Below are 22,374 nucleotides of genomic sequence, written 5' to 3' on the forward strand. Positions count from 1 at the left end.
TGCACAAAAAACACATCAAATTCCCAGCAAATACGCGTCAAAAATGCATCAAATCTGCACGGATTTTTACCTGCGTTTTCTGCAAAGAGCTGCAGAATCTGCGCAGAAAATTCCACAGCCAAGTCTGCAACGTGTGCACATACCATAATAGAGTTCTACCGTTGTGCATCCGCCACAGTGAAAGCCCAGCCACTAAGAGGAAATTAGCTACAGTATATACCTCCCAGCAGCCTCAGGCTTTCAGTCATAGGGGTGAACCTTCAGTTACCACTCAGTACATAGTGAGCCGCTGCTGGAAACAGGTCCCAACACTGACTGACAGCCGGGTTAACAGTCTATTAGTATAGTGCTGGCTGACAGTCAGTGCTGGGTTGTGGTTACAGGCTCCGCTCACTATGTACTGAGTAGTGACTGAAGCTCAGCCTCTATGAAAACGTTAATTTCTTCACAGCAGCGTTGACTTTAGTGCGGCAGCCACATGGCGTCAGAATCATATTAACCTGCAGAATAACTACTTATCTGTAGGTTAATAGCGTTTTTTCACATGACACCTTCTCTTTAAGGCTGAATTTAGAAGGGCTGTGGAGTTGGTAAGCCAAACCTCCGACTCAAACCTCAATTTCCCTGACTCCGACTCCACAGCACTGCCTCAATAACCTCACCCTCCTCTATATTGCCCCACACTGAAATACTGCTCCTAGAGAAGCCAGTGTTCACACACAGGTATGATAAAATTTTCATGGTCTACACAATGCCCCCCACACACAGGGTGATGTCTCCACAGTGTATACACACCTTGTGTGTGTCCTCCTCGTCTCTGCTGACTAGCCAGTGGATCTCTCCTCCACAGTTTAGACTGTGCATAGACTGAGCATCCTGCTAGGACCTTTAGTCATGTGAGAATGTCATATGACAACAACAAACCACGACATAACATTTGTACTGCTCTTTTTTCATATTGGACTCAAAGCACCTCAGGGTCCTGGCCGGATCTTCAGTCTCTGCATAGACTAAATGCTGGAGGAGGATCTGATGGTTCCCAGCCCCTCCACTATATTCAGCAGTATCTGTTCTGAGACGGCAGATATAGCTGAAGCAGGGACATACCCTTAGACCTCCAGTAAGATAGCGGGACAGCTCCCCAAATTCAGGACAGTCTATTTTTTGCAGTCTGTGTTCGGACCGTGATACAAGGACGTCTGAATTCAACCCATGTGTAGTGTCACAGGACAGTTTTCTCCACATCTGAGATAAATTCCAGTTATTCTGATCAAACTGTGATCAGAGTGGCACCAGTTTTTTTCAGATGTAGAGAGTAAAAAAAAAAAGCGTTTTTCCACCCTCTCCATTCTGTCAGTCCAAGAAAATTGAACCACAATCAGAGTGCGATCCAATGTTTTTCTCGGACCCATAGATTTTCATTGCTGATTTTGATCTGACACTCAGATCAAAATCGGACATGTCACCTTTTGTTTCCGCCGACCACTCGGTTCAAGGAAAACAATCCCCATATAATATATAATGGGTACGAGTGAAAACCATGGATTGCACTTATCCAAGAAAATTGGTTGTGAGCACGAGCCCTCAGACTGATATCCCACTACCTCAATTACACTAGATGCAGATATAATTAAATTATACAATTTCTCACACAAAAGGGACATACAAATATCCTGTCAGATCACTAATTCTTAGTGTTACCATTCTATCAAATGGTCCCCAAAGTGTTTAAAGTACACAACATAAACTCAGCAGGTATTATCCCTCCAAGGTCCAGCGCCGTCTTCCACCACTGCTGTGGTCCTGGTGCTGGTGTTGTGACTCGATCGAGGGGTGATTTCACATCCACAGCGTGTGTCACCACTCTAGTCACCCAGTCACTGAGCTCAGCATTCTGTGCCATCACCCTCTACACCAGCACATAGCGCAGCGACTGGCTGACTAGTGCGGTGATGTCATAAAAATAGCGCATATCACCGCTCTAGTCAGCTAGTCACTGAGCCCTCTGCACCGGCACTGATCCCAGCAACTGGCTGACTAGAGCAGTGGCGTCTTGTTGTGGTGTTTCTGATCTAGTCACCACAGCGGGACTGCAGTGGCATCGGGAAGCTAATGCTGGACCCTGGGGATGTTGGGGAGAACCTGAAGAGTCTATTTTATGTACTTTTCACACTTTGGGGACTACTTTACTGAAAGTGGACATTCCCTTTAATATTATGGGGCGGAGGCCTATTCAACATGGCTACATGTGTTGCTTATCTTAGTGAGAGGGAGAGAGCCATAAATCTCTCAACTGTCACTCTGATTAATAGCTCTGCATGCAAATGTATACAATGTGCAGATACAGAGGGATATGCACAGTCCTCTACCAGAAGTGATAGAGCACTGGGGTGGAAATCTGTGCTGTAACCGTTGCTTATCAAGTTTCAAATTTTTTTTTTAAAAACTGACCGTCACATCCAAACATAGGCTAGGTGTGAACAGGTGCTAACCTAGAGTCACCAACTCATATACAATCAAATAAATAAGGCAGCACTCTGTAGCGCCAAAACTTGCTAACATGAAATATGAAAATTGAATTGCATTATTGCACTAGAAAAATGAAAAATTTAGAACGTTTAGCGCATAAATTGGCCAATTCATGTGTACCTGGTAACCACGATAAGGCATTTCTCGTTTACCTGAAGCTAACAATGCCAATCCTCGCTTAGAAGTTTTTATCTGTATGGGAACCTGTGAATCCTCTCAGACTAAAATCTATACAGGGGGTGGAGGGGTGTGGAGGGGTAGGGTCCTGACTTGATTAACAATGCCTGTAAGAGGCAGAGTGCTCAGTCAGAAGGCTAATGAATACAAATTTCAAAAAAGCTTTCTCAATTTTTCATATTTCTAGTGCAGTAATACAATTCAATTTTCATATTTCATGTTTGCAAGTTTTGGCGCTACAGAGTGCTGCCTTATTTATTTAATTGCTTATCAAGTGACTGCTGGTAACAGCCCTGCACAGGCAGTGAGACTGCTACTCAGCAGCATTAGGGTATGTTTCCACGTGGTGTATTCCGAGCGCTTTGGACGCAGCGGATAAGCACCCCGTCCAAAGCGCTGATGGCTTTTGTATGCGCGGGATTCCACATGTGTTAATTCATCCTATATATAGAATGGTGCTATTTATCTTGTGGAGACTGTGCGTCTCTGCAAGATAAATAGACATGCTGTGGTTTATGTTGATGTAATTTATAAAAAAAAAGTGCCTTCTAGTTTGTTAATGCTGCCAGTGCCTATATTATAGTTTTTTTAAAGAATTTTTTTTCAATCGCAGATTCTTACTAATCCAAGCCACCACTTTGCAGAGAGTTCTTTGTACAAAGATGTCACGTTAGTTGCATGGGATCCATCACCATATTATGCTGACCTGCATATGGTAAGATGATTTTTTCTTAGAAACGATCATAAGTGAAAAGTGCTAAGATTTCATGTACTTAAGGTACCGTATTTTTTGCTTTGTAAGACGCTCCGGATTATAAGACGCACCCCAAATTTTGAGGAGAAAAATAGGAAAAAACTAAATTGGGGGGGCTTCTTATAATCCATGCATCTTATTGCTTACCAGGGGTTGTGGCTGCGGTGGATCAGGGTCCCAGAGTCGTTGCTGGAGGCAGGAGTGGAGCATTGCTGCAGGCTGGGATGAGGGGGTCTGCAGGGAGGCTCCGGTGCTGCAGGGGGGCTCCTGTGCTGCAGGCTGGGATGAGGGGGTCTGCAGGGGGGCTCCTGTTCTGCTGGCTGGGATGAGGGGGTCTGCAGGGTGGCTCCGGTGCTACATGGGGGCTCCGGTGCTGCAGGGCTGTCTCCGGTGCTGCAGGGGGGCTCTGCCGACATTTTGTGAAAGGCCAGAGCCCCCGGAAGTTCGTCCATGCTTTCCTGTGCGGTGGACTTCGGGAAAATGGCCGCCGGGAGGCGGCGCATGCGCAGATGGAGATCTTGGGACCAAGATCTCGAGAGATGACATCTCAGCCCTGATATCTCATCTCCCGAGTTTCCAGCGGCTATTTTCCCTGAGTCAGTCATACAGCAAAGTGTGGACGAACTGCCGGGAGGCTCTGGTCTTTCACAAAATGTTGCCAGAGCCCCCCGCAGCACCGGAGCCTCCAGCATCACCCGGGGCTGCAGCGGACAACCGCGGTGGCGGGCGGCAGCGGTGGCGGGCGGCAGCGGACAACTGCGGTGGCGGACACCCCCTCATCCCAGCCTGTAACGGTAAGCGGTATATCCGCTTTGTAAGACGCACCCCCATTTCCCCGCAAAATTTGGGGGAAATAAATTGCGTCTTACAAAGCGGAAAATACGGTAATTTTAAAAAATGAAAACAGATGAAACAAAGAAAAAAGCCAGCTCACCAATCCCATGAAGAGGCCCGGAACTCCGTCCTGATGAGACGTGATGAGACACAATTGAAAAAGAAAAAAATGGTTGCAGCTTCTCCCGAATAAAATAGAAAAATACTTTATTAATGTGACATATTTAAAATGCAAAATGCTCCCGAGACATCACCTTAACAATTTGCGAAGCAGGCTACGCGTTTCGACCGGCACAGTGGTCTTTATCAAAGCTAATCTACCATACAATGCATTCAGTATAAAAAGACCTCAGTACCAATAGAATGACAGAGATGAGTCACATGAGCGGAAAGGTCCTATTCACTACTAAACTAACTCGACATGTCAATCGTAAAAGGAGACAAAATAGACGTTATGTGAGTTTCAGCACACGTGAAGGAGATTCAGGTGACAATGGTCTTAGTTTGTCTGATACGTCTCTGAATGAATCTGCTTTTTGTACCACTGCCATACATACCACAAAAACACAAAATAATGCAAAAGGCGTGGTGGGAGGAAACATAGAAAACAGTGGCGGCATGCACACCTGCCGCAAAAATTGATGCCTTGATAAGTGTTGGTAATGTGGTTAATTTATCTTCCAGGATTTTTTCACAGGACCAACTTGAAATATTAGCCTATGGACTAAATTTTGTTCCAGATCACGACTTTAATTTGTTTTCAACCATATTGGACATAAATAAATTTGTTCGTAATTTGACTCTAAGGAAACATTTTTGGTCCCAGGACAATGCTGAAATTTCCGATCAACCAGACACGTTTGTGAATGATTTTCATTCTTTAGATTTTCATGAACAGATTACATTACTGACATAGCAAGAATTACAGGGACCCATGTCAAACCAAGACAATACTATCAACCAGTCTAATAATTTCAAAGTTAAAACCCCCTTTTTTTATCCGATTCAATCGAGGTCTGAGTGCATGAACAAATTTCAAGAGGTTGTAGAGCGGGAGCTCAAGAATTTGAAATACAACCATCATTCTATTATTGTGAACAGTAATATATCGAGATAACAAAGACAAATTATTCAAGATATTAAGAAGATGGGGCGTGGTTTGCCAGGGGAAGGAGGCAGACGTGCTTCACAAGAGCTCCTGCTAAATCCCCTAATTTAGCTTTCTAAAAGCATACAAAAGGGTGGAAACTGACCCCAAAGCGGACATACAATGCCAAAACAGACCTGCAGCAAGAAAAAGCTGGGCACATTGAGCAAAATCCCTCTTCTGGAGCAGAGAACAAGGAGAGTGCGGGACGGAGGCCAGCATGCAGCCGGGACTCAGGTCGGAAGTAGAATGGCGGCGCCAGACCTTCATCAGACCCCAAGCAAAATCATCCCCTCCAAGACACAGGCACCCCTTCAAAAACAATCCGGCAAGAAGCCTGTACCCACTGGGTCACCTGGGACCCCTGTAGCGGATGGCGACTGCGAGAGGAGAGGCCAAATGACAGCGCTGAGAGGTGACGCCGTGCAGCTGCTAAGCAGAGCCGGGAGTCATGTGGCTTCCCTGCAGCAGGAGCACGGCGGAGCACTTTTAACAAAGAGGGGCCCCCCTGATGTACGGCAGCCCAGCAGATCCAGCAATGGTAAGAAGACCGCACTCGTCGGAGATGCTGCGCCGGCCGGGGGGTCCAGGAGGCAGCAGGTGGGCGGAGTATGAAACAGCTGATTGACCGGAGCCGGAGGAGCAGCGTATCAGCGGTGATATCAGGCAGCGGGGAGCTGCACAGTAAAACGGGAAGCCCAGCGGTGCCTCCCCAGCAGATGCCCGACGGAGTGGCATGTAATGAGCGGACCCCGGGGATCCAGCTGCGGTTTGTCCCGGGGAGGAGGATGAAGCCAGGAACTGGACTGCAGAGGGACTTGGAGGCGGCGCAGAACGGCACAGCCCAGCGATCAAGCCACAGAAAGAAGGATTACCACAGTCAGCCAGGTGAGCTGGGAATGGAGCTGTGCAAGGGGGACTGTGGGGAGCAGGAGAGATCCATCACACCAGCAGAGCCCAGCGATAGAATGGAGAACATTCAAGCGACTCCCCTTATATCAAACACCCAGCAGCTTAACGTGAGGGAGAAAAAAGCTGAGGGAGAAACTCCTGCTCCAGCTACCACACAAAACACACAAAGCAAGTGCATTTTTAACTCTATATATCCTCACAAGTCCACATCAGATAAACAGAAGGGAAATCTAAAACAATACCATGAATTAATAAACATTTCTGAGCTAGACTCCGTGCTGTGTAAAGTCATCGACTCTAAATTTAAAAAGTTTACCCTTCCTCTAAAAGTCCCAGGAGGTGAGGGTGGCGGAAAAATCCCAACATAGTCAGGTCTTCAGGCTTTACGGAGAGCTTAGAGAGCATTCACTCGGAAGAATTTTTCGAAAACTCTGATACGTCGGACAATTATAAAGCTACCTTTTCTGACACAATGCTTACACACTCTTCAACAAGCGATACATCTAGTGAGAACCATTCACAAGCTGAAAATTCGGATAAAGGAAGGCCTTTTAGCTTACTATCTATTGAAAAGATTCCGGCTTCTGATAACTACCCGACGGAGGGCTTTATTTCTGACTTGCTTAGAGCTTTCCTAGTCTCACTAAACCTTGGGTGGAACGAGACTGACAGAGACTGCGACAGAGTATCAATATCTGATAATAACAAAAATACAGACTTTAAACGAACAAGAAACTCCATAGCATCTGAAAATTTTATTAAAAACCTCTTTAAAGATACATTAATCACAGAGACCAGGGACGCTGAATTACTTCAGAGATGGTGGACTCCTTTGAAAAAACTGAATTGATAATGTCCCTAGGCCACTCTATCCCTCAGGAACCATTAGATAAAATTCAAAGGGAAATTGACAACCTTAAAGCCGACCTAGCTGACTACGAGGACTTTAAAAGAAAAAACAATGTCAAAATAAGAGGAATTCCAGAAACTATCCAGACCTCCCAGCTCAAAAATTATAAATCAAAAATGGTTTCTCACTTAATTCCCAACACTAACCAAAAATTTCTAATAGAAAAGTTCTTCAGAATACGCAGGCCGCCATCACTCCCAAAGGAAGTATCAAGAGACGTGATCGTCACTTTTACCCTGGTTGGACGAGGAATGCTCTTTTTGCCATATCAAAAAATCCTGAATTTTCCTCATCACCTTACGGACACTTGTCTTTTTTTAAAGAACTTTCACAAGACACCCTACAGAAAAGGAAGCTACTCTCTCCAATCACACGCTGTCTACGGAAAAGCCGGTGTCCCCTACCAGTGGTCCCGGTCGTCTACTCTCATGGTTAATCATAACTCAAAATCTCTCTTTATCGCCTCTAAAGAAGAGGGTTTTGAACTTCTGAACTCATTGGGAATCCAACACGCTTGGGCCTCTTCTGACTCTTCTGCGGATTCGTCCTGTTCATCAACAGCAGATCCAAACCTTGACTGAGGATTATATGTCAGACTGATTTATTTCCACTTTAAAGCCTTTGTTCAGAACCGAACATTGCCCCACATGGTCACATGGTCACCTAAGGGTATACCAGAACCGACAAGCCATCATACTCGTACACTTATGTCAAATATGGGCTTAACTTTGGTAATTTTAAGTTTATATGATCATTCTTTTATAGATTTTGTGCTTTGTTACAACTACTAGACATATATTCAACATATTCATCTTTTATGTCAACTCATTTTTACTTCCTTTTAGGTGCTGTTTAAAACTACAACCATTTTGCATGTACTAAAAATACTACATGATCGCTTGTCACCCCTATTTTTATAGGGATTTCTCCTTTTCCTATATCATATCCCTTCCCTTCCCTCCCTCCCCTCCTTTGCATTCCCTACCCGTTTAAAAATGTTAAAATTCCAATAAAAATGTTTTGAAAAAGATGTTAAGAAGATGACAGATATTACCATAAAAATGAGTGACAAAGGAGGTGTAATTGTTATCATGGACTCCTGTGACTACAGACAAGAAATTTTGAAGTTATTGAATGATGAAAAAATCTATAAAAAATTAACTTCTGATCCTACAGCAACATTTAAAAATAAAATTGACAATATTATAAAGGATGGTGCGTCTCTAGGAGTCCTCTCAAAAAAGCAATCAGAATTTTTGGAGATTCCACACCCCGTCATGCCTATACTGCATGGATTACCCAAAATTCATAAGGAAGCATCCTTTCCTCCCATGCGACCAATAGTCTCAAGCATAGGCTCTATTAATAAACATATGGGCCAGTGGCTTGAATTCTTTGCTTCAACCTCTAGTTTCAAGGACACCAGGATATATCAAAGACACAAAGGATGTTCTAGGCATTTTGTCACACAAACTTTGGTTATCAGAATATACTTGGTTAAGCTGTGACGTTATTTCTTTGTATACTTGCATACCCCATAATGTCACTATGTCAGTGCTACAATTTCATCTCAGTAATTATAGTTTCTATTCACAGGATCTTATAAATTTTATCTTACAGGTTACTTTTTTCTATTAACACACAATTTTTTTTCATTTGATCGTGATTATTATTTACAATGCACGGGAGTGGCGATGGGGGCTAAGTTTTCCACATCTTTGGCAAATTTGGTAATGACTTTTTGAGAACATCAATTTTTATTTACAACTGACAATCCTTTTTCACCTTTTATTTCATGGTATGGCAGATACATTGACGATACATTAATCATATGGAAAGGTGCCATACATGATTTTTTTAATTACATTAACAATAACGATTATAATATCAAATTTACACATATTCATGAAAAATTCACAATTTCATTTTTAGACTTGGAAGTGACAGGTAGTCCCAATCAATTGATCTCAACACGAACCTATATTAAGCCTATTGCGGGCAATACGATTCTCCATGCAAATAGCAACCACCCCAAGCATACTGTGAAAGCCATTCCTGTGGGGGAGTTCACAAGATTGAAATGTAATTGCAATAACAAGAGCGCATTTAAAAGTGATCTGGTTAGATCTTGTAAGAGACTCAATAAACAGGGTTATCCTAATTGGATGCTCAATAGAGCATTAAAAATAGTTTCTAAGAAGGAACAAAATGATTTCATCTCGTCTGAGGTCTGTCATGTCAGCAATGATGCCATCAAAAATGACATTACTGATAGACCATATGTATGCCTGCAGTACAGTCCCCAGTTTAATGCAATTAAAAACATCATTTCTAAAGCCATACCGATTCTGTATGAAGACCCATTCTCAGCAAGGTGTTACAAAAAGGTTGCAATATTGTAGCCAGAAGGGCACCTACATTAGGTAATATTCTATGGCACAGTACTTTTATTTCTCATAAACAATAAGATACCTGGCTCAAATGCAAAGGTTGTTATAAATGTAATGTCACTAATTGCACGACATGCAAACAAATGGTTACTACCAAAGTCTTTAAGGATTATAAGAATGATAATATATTCACAATTCAAGATTTTATTAACTGTAACACGCGTTATGTGATATATAAAATAGATTGCATCGAGTGCAATAAAGCTTACATTGGTTGTACTATCAGGAAACTGAAGAACCGCATTTCTGAACATTTACATGATATTTCTCATAATGGGAATAACAACCGCAACATCTCTTCTGCAGCGAAACATTTTATAGAGTATCATTCTCGGGACATTAATTCTCTGAGGATTACGGGCATAGAAAAAATAAAGAAACCTTTGCGTGGTGGGGATTCACATAGAACCTTACTCACACGTGAGGCTTATTGGATTTTCAATTTGGGTACGAGATTTCCTGACGGTTTAAACAAGAGGAATGAATTAATGTTTCATTATTGATTCAAATAGCTATGTGCAACATCTTAATATTTTTTTTTGTTATCTTGTTAATTTTTTATTTAATTTTATGTGCAATTTCTGATTTTCTTTTGTTAGTTTAGTAGTGAATAGGACCTTTCCGCTCATGTGACTCATCTCTGTCATTCCATTGGTACTGAGGTCTTTTTATACTGAATGGATTGTATGGTAGATTAGCTTTGATAAAGACCGCTGTGTCGGTCGAAACGCGTAGCCTGCCTCGCAAATTGTTAAGGTGATGTCTCGGCAGCATTTTGCATTTTAAATATGTCACATTAATAAAGTATTTTTCTATTTTATTCGGGAGAAGCTGGAACTGTTTTTTTATTTTTCAATTTTAAAAAATCACCATAACAATGTAGAGTTATATTTCAATAGTAAGAACTGCTGACACAGCTAGCACACAGAATCCTTAATGATGTATTACACACTTTCAGACGTTCATTGTCAGACACGTTGGTGCTCAACTTCCACATATGCGTAATCAACTATGTCCAGAAAAACAAAAGTAGAAAGGGGCACTTACCACCAGTCATTGCCGAGTGAAGCAGGTCTACATGTGAAACGACTGTTACTTCATGTCTCCATGTACCATTTTATGGTAGAAAAATTAATAGTGGACTTGTCAGTTATGAGTGCGGCTTTCTACTATTGTTTTGTTGGAGAGAGATAATCCAGTATTACATTTATGTCCCATACTGTTTTACATATAGTGTGCCAGCAGATTTAACTTTTATTGCTATCGTTCAGCATATGCAAATTATCATGGACTAGTCCAATGGGTAATGACTCCGCAGAAAAATCTGTCCTTTCTGGACATGATTGACATTCTACAGATTGTCCATGTCATCTCTCAGGCAATCAAAGTCTTGTGCATATGCTGAGTTACAGCAATAAAAGTTGGTTTTGGTAATGAATAAGAGTATGGCACAACAAAGACCTGATTATAATACAGGATTATGACTCTAATTAGTTAAGGTGATGTTACGAGAGGTTTGGGGAACCTGACAGGTTTTCCCTTCAGGTGTCCAATTTGTTATTAGGTCGTTAAGAGGATGCAACTGACCCATTTTCTTTTCTTATTCTGGGCCAATGAAAATATAAAAACTAATTAAAGCAAAGCACAAATGTGTATGTATATGTGTATATATATATATATATATATATATATATATATATATATATACAGTTATATGAAAAAGTTTGGGCACCCCTATTAATCTTAAGCTTAATGTTTTATAAAAATAGTTTTTTTTGCAACAGCTATTTCAGTTTCATATATCTAATAACTGTTGGACACAGTAATGTTTCTGCCTTGAAATGAGGTTTATTGTACTAACAGAAAATGTGCAATCTGCATTGAAACAAAATTTGACTGGCATCCATGACAGACAGAAAGACAGAAGGACAGAAAGACGGAAGTGACCCTTAGACAATTATATAATTGATATATTGTAAATTATTATTTATCAGCCATTTATGTCAAGTTACTTCCAAAGACATTGAAAGACCTTTACCACATTCTATTTAGGGTGACCCATAAACTGTGATCAGTGGTGCATTAGTTTTTACTGAAGCAATACTCTGATTAAAAACTTGAATGAGACATGTATTTTACTTACCGTAGATAAGTTTGGAACTAAACGCCAAGAAAACGTGAAATTGAAATTTTCAGAAAGTATTAATTCTGAGAGTAGATTATTTGCAGCAGGACAGATACAAGCACCGTATTTTCCGGCGTATAAGACGACTGGGCGTATAAGACAACCCCTAACTTTTCCAGTTAAAATATAGAGTTTGGAATATGCTCGCCGTATAAGACTACCCCTCTTCCGGTGTTTGCCGCTTTGTAATGTGCATGACAGCACGGCAAACACCGCTTCTGATAGCGGGGAAATCATCCCCACCAGAGCAGCTGTTCCCACGCAGTCAAAAGACAGCGCGAGTGTTCAGCTGTGATCGCAGGTATAAAGCTTACCTCCGTTCACTGATGTCAGCTGATGGGACAGCCGCTCCCATCATCTGACACCTACAGCCTCTAGTAACAGTGAGAGCAGGAGCGGCTGATGAATACTCCCATCCGCCGCTCCTGCGCTGTAAATAAATAAGGTAGCTAAAAAAAAGTTGCGCGGTACCCCCTATTTTTGATAACCAGCAAGACAAAACTCACAGCTGGAGGCTGCAACCCTCAGCTGTCAGCTTCAGCAATGCTAGTTATCAAAAATAGAGGGGTCCCCATGCTGTTTTTTTTTAAATATTTAAAAATAATTTTAAAAAACGGCGTGGGGTCCAACCATTTTTGACAACCAACCTTGTAAAGCTGACAGCTGGTGTCTGGTATTCTCAGGCTGGTAAGGGGCCATGGATATTGACTCCCCCAGGCTAAAAATAGTAGCCCACCGCCGGTCAGAAAAGGCACATCTATTGGATGTGCCAATTCTGGTGCTTTGCCTGGCTCTTCCCACTTGTCCTATAGCGGTGGCAAGTGGGGTTCATATTTGTGGGGTTGATGTCACCTTTGTATTGTCAGGTGACATCAAGTCGACAGCTTAGTAATGGAGAAGCGTCTATAAGACACCTGTCCATTACTAATCCCATAGTTGTAAGGTAAATAAAGACACAGCCAGACTAAAGCCATTTATTAGAAATAAAACAAAACACAGTTTTCCATTTTTATTGAAATGCCTAATTCCAGCGAAGCTGTCGTTATCCTATAATAAAAGTAAAATTAAAAAACAACAATTTTTCATACCTGTCCGTCGTTCTGTCCCACACCATAATCCATGTCTGGAGGATAAACAGTTATCAACCTGGATGGTGCCAAGATGCGACCTTCCATGCTGAAAACCACTGGTGATTGAACTGCTGCAAGCGCAGCCTCAGAGACCGGTGGTGACGTCATTGAGGTTACGTCTGGTCACTGAGGCTCCATTCCCAGGCGGGCTGAACTGCCGTGACCTCGGTGCTATCGGGGATTTCACAGAGGCCACCGCAGTTCAGCCCGGTTGGGAACGCAGCCTCAGTCACTGAGACTGAGCTGGCAGCAGCTCATTCACCAGTGGTTTTCAGTCTGGACGGATGCATCTTGGAAAACTGTTTATCCCCTAAACATGGATTACGGTGTCGGACAGAACGACGGACAGGTATGGTATATTGTTTTTTTTTATTTTTGTTTTTTACAGGAGTTCGAGGGCTTCGGTGAAATTAGGTGAGGTTGTAAGTATGGTTTAATAGAGATTATTAAAGGTGTCTGTGTCATTCTTTCAATTAAAGGACTTTTTCTGGGTGTCTGTGTTTTCTTACAATGTGACAATAGGATTAGTAATGGATAGGTAACGTATTGAAGTGAAGGACAGCATCCAATCCAGGTGAAGACAAGAAACACTTTATTGTGCCATATGTGCAACGTTTCAACCTCAGAGGGTCTTTGTCAAGACCCTCTGAGGTTGAAACGTTGCACATATGGCACAATAAAGTGTTTCTTGTCTTCACCTGGATTGGATGCTGTCCTTCACTTCAATACGTTGGTATGTACCTCTCCACTTGGGTCCTGTGGAGTTAGGACGAGCAACCATTTTATGCTGCAGTAGTGCTGTCGGCCGCCATTGCATTATTAGTAATGGATAGGTGTCTTATAGACACCTCTCCATTACTAAGCCGTGGGCTTGATGTCACCGGACAATACAAAGGTGACATCAACCCTCACAACTATCATCCCACTTGCCACTGCTACAGGGCAAATGGGAGGAGCCGAGCAAAGTGCAAGAATTGACGCATCTAATAGATGTGCCTTTTCTGGGCAGTTGTGGGCTGCAATTTTTAGGCTGGGGTGGCCACTATTTAAGGCCCCTTACCAGCCTGAGAATACCAGCCCCCAGCTGCCTGCTTTAGCAAGGCCGGTTGTCAAAAATGAAGGGGACCCCACGCCGTTTTTTAAATTATTTATTTAAATAATTAAAAATATGTTGTGGGGACACCTCTATTCTTGATAGCCAACCTTACTGATGCTGACAGCTGAGGGTTGCAGTCCCCAGTTGTGAGTTTTGTCTGGCTGGTTATCAAAAATACAGGGGAAACCACGCCATTTTTTTTTAAATTATTTATTTACAGGGCAGTAACAGTTGATGAATACCCCCATCCACCGCTCCTGCTCTCATTGTAACTAGCGGTAGCAAGTGTTGGATGATGGGAGCAGTAGTCCTATCAGCTGACACCAGTGACCAGAGGTAAACTTTATACCTCTGATCACAGTTGAGTGCTCACTCTGTCTTCTGACAGTGTGGGAACCGTGGTGCTCTGACCGGTGGGGATCATTTCATCACCGATCAGAAGCAGTGTTTGCCACGCTGTCATGCATGTGACAGCGCGACAAACACCTGGTGTTCGGGCAGCCGAACCGAAACAGTATGGAACTTTACTGTTTGCATTCGCCCATCTCTACTCCTGAGGACTAAAGTGAAGTGGCGCAGGCCTCTCTCTCCCTTTTTTCCATACACCGGGTGTCCTGGACGCCTGCAGCTTGCTTCACTAAAGACAACACTCGGCGTATAAGATGACTTCCGACTTTTGAGAAGATTTTCAGGGGCTAAAAAGTCGTCTTATATGCCGGAAAATATAGTAGTCTATTCACACTACATTTGATGCGTACACTGATTATATATTTTAGTTTGAGAGCAAAAAGAATACAACTGTATGTTTTACCATTCACTAAGGCTCTGTTCCCGTGTTCATTTATCGTTCCTATTTATTGCTTCCATTTAGAACAGTCAAATGCAAAAGAATTGAGATCTGTGACATTCCACTTTCAAACAAAAGCAGAGGGTCCCCATTGATTTTTATGATATCCATTTGGTCTCCGTATATTGTTTAATTTTAGAAGGTTACAAAAACGGAAACCCGACTGACCACATATAAATCGGGGAGGCTCCTTTGCTCCCAATAGAAACAGGAATGCAGCGGATCTGTTTGTGTGTTTCTTTTGTCAGACAAACAAAAAAGGATAAATGGACATGTGAACAGAACCTAACAGAGAAGAGTGTGATTTTGTTATATTTACATTTGTTTTCTCTGATGTTAATCTGTTTGCCAATGGGTCAGATTATTTGTAAATCCAACTTTGCAATTATATTTATATTACCACAAGAGAGGCGATTCATGTTTTATTAACCTCATCTGTTTTTTGGACACAGTGGTACCATAAGCCAGACTACAATCTTTTCCCACCATATGAACAACATCGGAAGAAAAATCCAAACCAGCCCTTTTACATTCTTCACCCAAAGTTTACGTGGGAACTTTGGAAAATAATTCAAGAGAACAGCAACGAGAAGATCCAGCCCAATCCACCGTCTTCAGGATTCATCGGTAGGTTGGCTTAGCATTCTGATTTCACCATACTAACACCATTACAAGTTATGGCATCTGGAGATGAGTTTTAGGGATTTGTTCTGATATCAGTTTATATATATATATATATATATATATATATATATATATATATATATATATATATATATATATATATAGAGGCTGAAGCGTATTATGAACCACGTATAACAATCTTTATTAGAATAAAAACAAGCAAACATGTATATAAAAAATAATACCCATAGGTGAATGAGCCAAAAAGAAACGTAAGTGGCACCACTACTGAGCAACAAGTCCGGCAAGGCCTAATGAACCATAGTAATACATTATATTGCCATATGGGACGGAGCTCCTGCTATAGTAATCACTACAACCCACCAAATATATTCAGCTGAAAGCCATAGTCCTAAGCCAAAATAGCATGTCAGAGTTGTCATATACAAAGATCTAATAAACCGCAGGGAAGCACACGTCTGTGTTTAGGCATAATATAGCTAAGTAGCAAGGTCTTACCAGAGCTCAGGAGATGGTGCCACAACCCCTACGCGCGTTTCGGCGCTGTGCCTTCGAAGGGGGAACACTTCAACGGATCCTGATGATTCTGACAATGTTTTCTCGTGACATATTGCACTTCATGATAGCAGTAAAATTTCTTTGATATTACCTGCGTTTACTTGTGAAAAAATGGAAATTTGGCAAAAATTTTGAAAATTTTGCAAATTTCCAACTTTGAATTTTCTGCCCTTAAATCACAGAGATACAGTACAGACCAAAAGTTTGGACACACTTTTTCATTTAATGATTTTTCTGTATTTTCATGACCATGAAAAATGTAAATTCACACTGAAGGCATCAAAACTATGTATTAACACATGTGGAATTATATACTTAACAAAAAAGTGTGAGGCAACTGAAAATAGGTCTTATATTCTAGGTTTTTCAAAGTAGCCACATTTTGCATTGATGACTGCTTTGCACACTCTTGGCATTCTCTTGATGAGCTTCAAGAGGTAGTCACCGGAAATGGTTTTCACTTCACAGGTGTGCCTTGTCAGGTTTAATAAGTGGGATTTCTTGCCTTATAAATGATGTTGGGACCATCAGTTGAGTTGAGCAGAAGTCTGGTGGATACACAGCTGATAGTCCTACTGAATATAGGCTGTTAGAATTTGTATTATGGCAAGAAAAAGCAGCTAAGTAAAGAAAAACGAGTTACCATCATTACTTTAAGAAATAAAGGTCAGTCAGTCTGAAGCATGGAGGAGGAGGTGTGATGGTGTGGGAGTGCTTTGCTGGTGACACTGTTGGGGATTTATTCAAAATTGAAGGCATACTGAACCAGCATGTCTACCACCACAGCATCTTGCAGCGGCATGCTATTCCATCCGGTTTGCGTTTAGTTGGACCACCATTTATTTTTCAACAGGACGATGACCCCAAACAAACCTTTAAGCTGTGTAAGGGCTATTTGACCAGGAAGGAGAGTGATGGGGTGCTACGCCAGATGACCTTGCCTCCACAGTCACCAGACCTGAACTCAATCAAGTTGGTTTTGCTGAGCTGGACCGCAGAGTGAAAGCAAAAGGGCCAACTAGTGCTAAGCATCTCTCGGAACTCCTTCAAGATTGTTGGAAGACCATTTCCGGTGACTACCTCTTGAAGCTCATAAAGAGAATGCCAAGAGTGTGCAAAGCAGTCATCACAGCAAAAGGTGGCTACTTTGAAGAACCTGGAATATAAGACATAATTTCAGTTGTTTCATACTTTTTTGTTAAGTATATGATTCCACATGTGTTAATTCATAGTTTTGATGCCTTCAGTATGAATGTACAATTTTCATAGTCATGAAAATGCAGAAAAATCTTTAAATGAGAAGGTGTGTCCAAACTTTTGGTCTGTACTGTATATATACTGTGTGTGTGTATATATATATATATATATGTATATATATATATATATGTATATATATATACTAGCTATTGAACCCGTTCTACGCCCGGGTGGCGAGCATTTATATTGGTATATGGTCTCCATCCTGGTATGTGCTGCTCCATCCTGCATCCCCATCCTGTCATGTGCTGCTCCATCCTGCGTCCCCATCCTGTCATGTGCTGCTCCATCCTGCGTCCCCATCCTGTCATGTGCTGCACCCATCCTGCGCCCCCATTCTGTCATGTTCTGCTCCCATCCAGCGCCCCCATTCTGACATGTGCTGCTCCCATCCTGCGCCCCCGTTCTATCATGTACTGCTTCCATCCTGCACCCCCGATCTGTCATGTGCTGCTCCCATCCTGCGCCCCCGTTCTATCATGTACTGCTTCCATCCTACACCCCCGATCTGTCATGTGCTGCTCCCATCCTGCGCCCCCGTTCTATCATGTACTGCTTCCATCCTGCACCCCCGATCTGTCATGTGCTGCTCCCATCCTGCGCCCCCGTTCTTTCATGTGCTGCTTCCATCCTGCGCCACCGTTCTGTAATTTGCTGCTCCCACCCACATGCCCCATACGCTGTTCCATAAAGGTTTATGGCCCCCATAAGATGCTCCATAGTATATGCCCCGTACACTGCTCCATAAAGGTTTATGGCCCCCATAAGATGCCCCATAGTATATGCCCCGTACACTGCTCCATAAAGGTTTATGGTCCTATAAGATGCTCCATAGTATATGCCCTCGTACACTGCTCCATAAAGGTTTATGGCCCCATAACATGCTCCATAGTATATGCCCCGTACACTGCTCCCTAAAGGTTTATGGTCCCCATAAGATGCCCCATAGTATATGCCCCGTACACTGCTCCATAAAGGTTTATGGCCCCATAACATGCTCCATAGTATATGCCCCGTACACTGCTCCATAAAGGTTTATGGCCCCCATAAGATGCTCCATAGTATATGCCCCCGTACACTGCTCCATAAAGGTTTATGGCCCCCATAAGATGCTCCATAGTATATGCCCCCGTACACTGCTCCATTATGGTTGATGGCCCCATAAGATGCTCCATAGTATATGCCCCCATACACTGCTCCATTATGGTTGATGACCCCCATAAGATGCTCCATATTATATGCCCCGGTACAATGCTCCATTATGGTTGATGGCCCCCATCAGATGCTCCATAGTATATGCCCCCGTACACTGCTCCATTATGGTTGATGGCCCCCATAAGATGCTCCATATTATATGCCCCTGTACACTGCTCCATTATGGTTGATGGCCGCCATAAGATGCTCCATAGTATATGCCCCCGTACACTGCTCCATTATGGTTGATGGCCCCCATAAGATGCTCCATATTATATGCCCCCGTACACTGCTCCATTATGGTTTATGGCCCCCATAAGATGCTCCATAGTATATGCCCCCGTGACTGCTCCATTATGGTTTATGGCCCCCATAAGATACTCCATTGTATATGCCCCGTATGCTGCTGCGATATATATAAAAAAAAAATAATACCATACTCACCTATCGTCGCTGGGCGCCGAGTGCTGGGGGGCCTGAGCAGGCGGTGACACAGGCGCGCAGTGGGGGTCAGGTGCCGGTATCGCCGCTAGCTCAGGCCCCCCAGCACTTGCTATATTCACCTGGCCGTGATCCAGCGCTGCGTGCCGCTCCGTGTTCCGGCTCCTCTGGCTGTGACTGTTCAGTCAGAGGGTGGCGCGCATTAAGCGCGTCATCGTGCCCTCTGAACTGTGAACGTCACAGGCAGAGGACCCGGGAGACGGATCCGCACGCAGCGCTGGAACGGGGGACAGGTGAATATAATACTTACCCTCCTGGCGCGTCCACGGTCCCTGCCTCTCCGGTGGAGATCGCAGTGTGCGTTCAGTGTTTACGCATACCGCGATCTCCTGGGAGCGTCACTCTGTGGGGTCCAGACTGCGCTTGCGCTTGCGCAGTCTATAAAGGCTTCGGACAGAGTGACGCTCCCAGCGTTATATTATAGATATATATATATATATATATATATATATATATATATATATATATATATATCTACAGTTAGGTCCATATATATTTGGACATAGACAACATTTTTCTAATTTTGGTTATAGACATTACCACAATGAATTTTAAACAAAACAATTCAGATGCAGTTGAAGTTCAGACTTTCAGCTTTCATTTGAGGGTATCCACATTAAAACTGGATGAAGGGTTTGGGAGTTTCAGCTCCTTAACATGTGCCACCCTGTTTTTAAAGGGACCAAAAGTAATTGGACAATTGACTCCAAGGCTATTTCGTGGACAGGTGTGTGCAATCCCTTTGTTATGTAATTCTCAATTAAGCAGATAAAAGGCCTGGAGTTGATTTGAGGTGTGGTGCTTGCATTTGGAAGGTTTTGCTGTGAAGTAAACATGTGGTCAAAGGAGCTCTCCATGCAGGTGAAACAAGCCATCCTTAAGCTGCAAAAACAGAAAAAACCCATCCGAGAATTTGCTACAATATTAGGTGTGGCAAAATCTACACTTTGGTACATCCTGAGAAGGAAAGAAAGCACTGGTGAACTCATCAATGCAAAAAGACCTGGGGGCACCCACGGAAGACAACAGTGGTGGATGATCGCAGAATAATCTCCATGGTGAAGAGAAACCCCTTCACAACAGCCAAGCAAGTGAACAACACTCTCCAGGAGGTCGGTGTATCAATATCCAAATCTACCATAAAGAGAAGACTGCATGAAAGTAAATACAGAGGGTTCACTGCACGGTGCAAGCCACTCATAAGCATCAAGAATAAAAAGGCTAGACTGGACTTTGCTAAAAAACATCTAAAAAAGCCAGCACAGTTCTGGAAGAACATTATTTGGACAGATGAAACCAAGATCAACCTCTACCATTATGATGGAAAGAGAAAAGTATGGTGAAGGCGTGGTACAGCTCATGATCCAAAGCATACCACATCATCTGTAAAACATGGCAGAGGCAGTGTGATGGCTTGGGCATGCATGGCTGCCAGTGGCACTGGGTCACTAGTGTTTATTGATGATGTGACACAGGACAGAAGCAGCCGAATGAATTCTGAGGTATTCAGAGACATACTGTGTGCTCAGATCCAGCCAAATGCAGCCAAACTGATTGGTCGTCGTTTCATACTACAGATGAACAATGACCCAAAACATAAAGCCAAAGCAACCCAGGAGTTTATTAAAGCCAAAAAAAGTGGAATATTCTTGAATGGCCAAGTCAGTTACCTGATCTCAACCCAATTGAGCATGCATTTCACTTGTTAAAGACTAATCTTCAGACAGAAAGGCCCACAAACAAACAGCAACTGAAAACCACCACAGTGAAGGCCTGGCAGAGCATCAAAAAGGAGGAAACAGCGTCTGGTGATGTCCATGAGTTCAAGACTTCAGTCAGGCAGTCATTGCCAACAAAGGGTTTTCAACCAAGTACTAGAAATGAACATTTTATTTAAAATTATTGAATCTGTCCAATTACTTTTGGTCCCTTTAAAAACAGGGTGGCACATGTTAAGGAGCTGCAACTCCTAAACCCTTCATCCATTTTTAACGTGGATACCTTCAAATAAAAGCTGAAAGTCTGAACTTTACCTGTATCTGAAATGTTTTGTTTAAAATTTATTGTGGTAATGTCTATAACCAAAATTAGAAAAATGTTGTCTCTGTCCAAATATATATGGACCTAACTGTATATATATATATACCGTACATATATATCTATATCTATATCTATATATATATATCAGTAAGAATTTTTTTTACCTTCTCCTGGTCTACAGTGAGGTCTAATAGGTTGAGCTGGATGGACATATTTCTTCTAACAGCCTTACAAACCATGTTACTATGATTAATTACGCTGTCTTCTGTTCTTGAGTACTGGAGTAGTGCAGCTTTTAACTGTAACATCAACTACAATGCCTAATGGCCCCTATTGACAGAAAGGTAATTATACCAAACAGAATTAAAGTCCTCCACCACAAGTAAGTGCTGAATCTTTTTTGTAAGTGGGAGAGTAAACTTCGTTTGGGAATCCATTAACTCTAAGCAATGTTACTGTGCCCAAGGGTACATTAAGAATGTAATGAGTTCTGCATGACAAGGTATAGAGGTTCGTTTTACACGCTGAAAGGAATAAGAACACCAAAGCAGTAAAACTATGACTGTTTGTTTCCTTTCCAAATGTAGTTGTACTCATAGATGGCTCCTTTTGCTCAGATTTCCATTTTTTAGGCATTATTTTTCTTTACAAAGTAGCCATACTAATGTGAAGCACTTACTGAAATCTTTATCATGGGATATACAGTGCTCAATTCTACGTTGCTCCAGATTTATGTAAAGCTATGAGAGGAAGGATTCATTCGATGGCGCAAGTGCCATGTTTTCGATAAAAAGGCCGGAGCTGCAAATGTTAAAAAATAGGAGCAGACTTGCACTGTTTAGGGAAAAGTAGAAGATGCAACTTTTTACAGGTAAGCTGCACATTTTATATACACCTACATGTTTTTAAAGTTACAAAGTTAAAGTTAAAGTAAAATGAGTGGTAGACTGGCATAGTAACAGGCTATAGTGTAGCAAAGTAATGATACAATAAATGGGTCCAAAAAGAGACCTATGATGTCAGACTAGTAATAAAGTGCACATAGACCATAATAGTCAATAGAACAGTCATGAGAAACTAAAAATATGTGAAGTTTATAGCTTACCCATAATGTTGTATAAAACGCCCGTCTACGGTACCACAGATGCACTAACTCGTGTTTCGCAGATGTGCTTTATCAAGGGGAGTGTAATATATAATGTATAATG

General features: G+C 42.2%; 1 protein-coding gene across 4 annotated transcripts in view; it reads left to right on the top strand.

Annotated features, from left to right (window-relative positions):
- ST6GAL2 (ST6 beta-galactoside alpha-2,6-sialyltransferase 2) overlaps positions 1-22,374 on the top strand; it is a 238,725-nt gene that overhangs the window by 189,671 nt on the left and 26,680 nt on the right. For all 4 annotated transcript variants that reach the window (XM_069757572.1, XM_069757570.1, XM_069757573.1 and 1 more), the window contains exons 5-6: positions 3,320-3,421; positions 15,424-15,598. In XM_069757572.1, coding sequence (XP_069613673.1) covers positions 3,320-3,421; positions 15,424-15,598 — 277 coding nt within the window. The remainder of the gene's footprint in view (positions 1-3,319; positions 3,422-15,423; positions 15,599-22,374) is intronic.

This window comes from Ranitomeya imitator, chromosome 3, assembly GCF_032444005.1.
Source record: "Ranitomeya imitator isolate aRanImi1 chromosome 3, aRanImi1.pri, whole genome shotgun sequence".
Classification (NCBI taxonomy): Eukaryota; Metazoa; Chordata; class Amphibia; order Anura; family Dendrobatidae; genus Ranitomeya; species Ranitomeya imitator.